The sequence below is a fragment of the Entelurus aequoreus genome, linkage group LG12 (assembly GCF_033978785.1).
Source record: "Entelurus aequoreus isolate RoL-2023_Sb linkage group LG12, RoL_Eaeq_v1.1, whole genome shotgun sequence".
Taxonomy (NCBI): Eukaryota; Metazoa; Chordata; class Actinopteri; order Syngnathiformes; family Syngnathidae; genus Entelurus; species Entelurus aequoreus.
The window spans coordinates 5,301,287-5,305,459 of NC_084742.1; the positions used below are offsets into that span (position 1 = coordinate 5,301,287).

The following is a 4,173-nucleotide window of genomic DNA, read 5'->3' on the forward strand; positions in this document are numbered from 1 at the left end:
TAATTCTTCATTTTAGCTTCTGTTTTTTCGACGAAGAATATTTGTGAAATATTTCTTCAAACTTATGATTAAAATTCAAAAAAATTATTCTGGCAAATCTAGAAAATCTGTAGAATCAAATTTAAATCTTATTTCAAAGTCTTTTGAATTTCTTTTAAAATTTTTGTTCTGGAAAATCTAGAAGAAATAATGATTTGTCTTTGTTAGAAATATAGCTTGGTTTAATTTGTTATATATTCTAACAAAGTGTAGATTGGATTTTAACCTATTTAAAACATGTCATCAAAATTCTAAAACTAATCTTAATCAGGAAAAATTACTAATGATGTTCCATAAATTATTTTTTTTATTTTTTCAAAAAGATTCGAATTAGCTAGTTTTTCTCTTCTTTTTTTCTCTTGAATTTTGAATTTTAAAGAGTCGAAATTGAAGATAAACTATGTTTCAAAATTTAATTGTCATTTTTTTCGTGTTTTCTCCTCTTTTAAACCGTTCAATTAAGTGTAAATATCATTAATTATTAATAATAACATAGAGTTAAAGGTAAATTGAGTAAATTGGCTATTTCTGGCAATTTATTTAAGTGTGTATCAAACAGGTAGCCCTTCGCATTAATCAGTACCCAAGAAGTAGCTCTTGGTTTCAAAAAGGTTGGTGACCCCTGATCTAGATAATAATGAATTAAGTTCATCTTTATGATCAGCCGAGAGTCGATAAAGGACGAGTTGCGGGCCGAAATTGGCCCCCCGGGCCGCACTTTGGACACCATTATTTTAGGCAATGCCACGGCTTTAATTCTATATTGGTGAATGCTGGTGATGGGTTAACAAATTGCAACATTCTTTAAAGGTTTATTTCTGACCCCCATGTGTGGACCAGGTGTTTTTACAGCAAAGGGGGGCATTTAAGGGCTCCAGGGGGCCACTTAACAAATGTTGCACTTACTACTCAAGAGTGACAGTTAAGGGTTGGGTGTATTTCATACATTAATTCTGTACATTGGAATTATGCATCTACTGTATCAATAACTTTTTCCATTGTGCAGATAATACAAGAAAAGGGTGCTCAAAAGCAATGAAAACAGTGGGTGAGCGCTCTTTGGCTGCTGGAGCCGCAAGCCTCCAGGTGACAAAGGTTGATGCATAGAAACCAGGTGTTGCCTCGCTTACCTGCACATGTGGGAGTTGGCGATGTGAGGGAGGTCTGTGCAGATTTGTATGCTCAGGGCTTTTTGCTTGCCATTCTCGCAGCACCTGTAGAGCATCTGTGCATTGGTGGACGGGGTGGTCGCTAGAAAGGCTGGAGAAAGGAATGGAAGCATTCAAAGTTGGAGAAAAATGCACACACACCTGAAGCGAGTTATTATAAACAAGGAATGCGGTCCTACCGTTGACATGCAGCACGGCGCAAATGTTAAATACAAATAGAATCCACGGTGACATGACGCAGGGAGTTGTTCCACGGACGTATTCGGCTGTGTGTCTACTCCACAGAGCTCCGCAAGGAAGGACAGGACCCGCCTGCCTGCTGGTCTTGGGAAGGGGGGTGGAACGTGATGTCATCACCTTTTTTTTGTTTTTTTTAGGAGCTCCGTTTTTGACACGTTTAAAACATTATTTAAAAAAAAAACGTAAACGTAAATCATTCCATTAATTTTCTTGGGTATTTCATATCATTTTTGTTTCCAATAAAACATTCAAATGGTCTGTTTTGCCATCACTACTTTTTTATAGATATATAAATTGCATTAAATACACCATCATTAAGGGGCATCCCCTCACAGAAAACCAAATAAGTTAATGAATTTATCAGAAATCATTATTCAAATGATGTTTTTAAAAAAATACAGATTATTTCCCGTTGCCTTACATCATGTAGTACAAGGACATTGAAATGAACAAGACTGATCGTCACGTCTCGGAATTATCAGCAGCTGATAATGAAGACGCCTACAGAGAAATGTTCCCCTGAATAATTAAAACAGGAACAAAACAAAAAAAAGATAAGACTTGTTTTTCTTGGAAAAGGGGATTGCTTGTGTTCTGTACACGATGCATTCAGTGTCTCCTTGCACACAATCACAGTTCCATTGCATCAAAACAATAAAGTCCAGAGGATATGTGCATGAAACAGAAGAAAAGGAATTATCATGCACGATGAAGGAATATATACCGTAGTTGTGGTTTGTGGAAATACAATATACTGTTAAGGGAGGTACCGTCATGTCTTAGTGTATTGTGTCATCCTTTATAGTAAAATATTAAAAGTGTCCACCCTGTAAAAATCTCAATTGCTCCGATGTGCATCTCCAGCAAGGATGAGTGTTAAATAACGCATTCACTAGTTTCCTATTAAGTGGAAGACTGTCTTTTTCTACACTGCCTCTTCTCTGGTGCAATCCGTTTCTTCGGGTAAATTTCCCTCTGTGCTCTCCAGGCATTTAACTAATTCTTCTGGTAAATTTCCCTCTGTGCTCTCCTGGCCTTTCACTAATTCTTCTGGTAATTTTTCCTCTGTGCTTTCCTGATGTTCAACTGATTCTTCTGGTGAATTTCCCTTTTTGCTCTCCTGGCCTTTAACTGATTCTTCTCGTACATTTTCTTCTGTGCTTTCCTGATGTTCAACTAATTCTTCTGGTGAATTTTCTTCTTTGCTTTCCTGGCCTATAACTGATTCTTCTGGTAAATTTTCCTTTGTGCTCTCCTGGCTTTTAACTAATTCTTCTAGTAAATTTTCCTCCATGCTCTCCTGGCTTTTAACTAATTCTTCTAGTAAATTTTCCTCCATGCTCTCCTGGCCTTTAACTAATTCTTCTAGTAAGTTTTCCTCCATGCTCTCCTGGCCTTTAACTGATTCTTCTAGTAAACTTTCCTCCATGCTCTCCTGGCCTTTAACTGATTCTTCTAGTAAACTTTCCTCCATGCTCTCCTGGCCTTTAACTGATTCTTCTAGTAAACTTTCCTCCATGCTCTCCTGGCCTTTAACTGATTCTACTAGTAAATTTTCATCCATGCTCTCCTGGCCTTTAACTGATTCTTCTAGTAAACTTTCCTCCATGCTCTCCTGGCCTTTAACTGATTCTTCTAGGAAATTTTCATCCATGCTCTCCTGGCCTTTAACTGATTCTTCTAGGAAATTTTCATCCATGCTCTCCTGGCCTTTAACTGATTCTTCTAGGAAATTTTCATCCATGCTCTCCTGGCCTTTAACTGATTCTTCTAGGAAATTTTCATCCATGCTCTCCTGGCCTTTAACTGATTTTTCTAGTAAATGTTCCTCTGTGCTCTCCTGGTGTACAACAGATTCTTCTGGTAAAGGTTTCTCGGTGCTTTCCTGGCCTTTAACTGATTCTTCTGGTAAATGTTCCTCTGTGCTCTCCGGGCTGGCTTCCTGTCCTGAGCTGCCTTCGGCTTCTTCAGAAGGCATTTCCTTCTCCTGCTTGACATTCTCTGCAGGTGGTTTGTGTCCCGCCGTGCCCGTCCTTATTTCGCTCATATCAGTCGCCTGCTCCTTGGTTTTTAACGTCTCCAATTCTGCTTCCTCAGGAGGAGCCTTGCTCTCCTCCGCAGTGGGGGTTGTATTCTCAGGGGGACTGGTCGCGTTTGAGTCCTCCGGGTGGGGCGCGCCTAACTCCATTGGCTCCTGCTCATCTTCCTCGTCGATTTCATCCTCTAGCGGTGGGATCATGTCCTCTTCTCTTCCACCAGGGAAAATCTTGTCGGAATACACAAGCCTCAGCTGCTCCTCAAAGTAGTCTTCCAAATATAAGCCGGCACTGCCCACCTCCGAAGTCGCCTGTAATAGGGGATATGACAATAAACCAATATCAAACATACACGTGTAACTACTGAGGCGTTAATTATACAGTATCTTACAAAACTGAGCACATCATTTTTATTACAGTACAGTAATTCCCCCCTATTTGAGGAAGTTGGGGTTAGAAAATGCAGTCACAAAATTTCTCAAAGCACCTTGCTGCTGGAAAATATTGAGTGAATTATCTGGTAAACTCTGCTGGATTTATAGGACACTTTTTTTTATTTATAGATTGACCGATATGTTTTTTTCAAGGCCGATACGACTAAGAGGTGTGAATCTTTGGGCACCTAACAAATCGACCCGATGCAGATTTCTTGGGTGGCAACTTGATTCAGCACGATTCTCGATTCAAAC

At 39.3% G+C, this 4,173-nt stretch overlaps 1 protein-coding gene across 1 annotated transcript in view; it reads right to left on the reverse strand.

The window, feature by feature from the left end:
- The window catches only part of LOC133661366 (fibulin-1-like), a 31,155-nt gene extending 28,783 nt beyond the window's left edge, over window positions 1-2,372 (reverse strand). Inside the window, exons 1-2 of the mRNA XM_062064526.1 lie at window positions 1,388-2,372; window positions 1,170-1,299 (exon numbers count right to left, since the gene is read on the reverse strand). Of these exons, the coding sequence (XP_061920510.1) occupies window positions 1,170-1,299; window positions 1,388-1,562 (305 nt within the window). The 5' untranslated portion in view covers window positions 1,563-2,372. The remainder of the gene's footprint in view (window positions 1-1,169; window positions 1,300-1,387) is intronic.
- Between the last annotated feature and the right edge of the window lie 1,801 nt (window positions 2,373-4,173).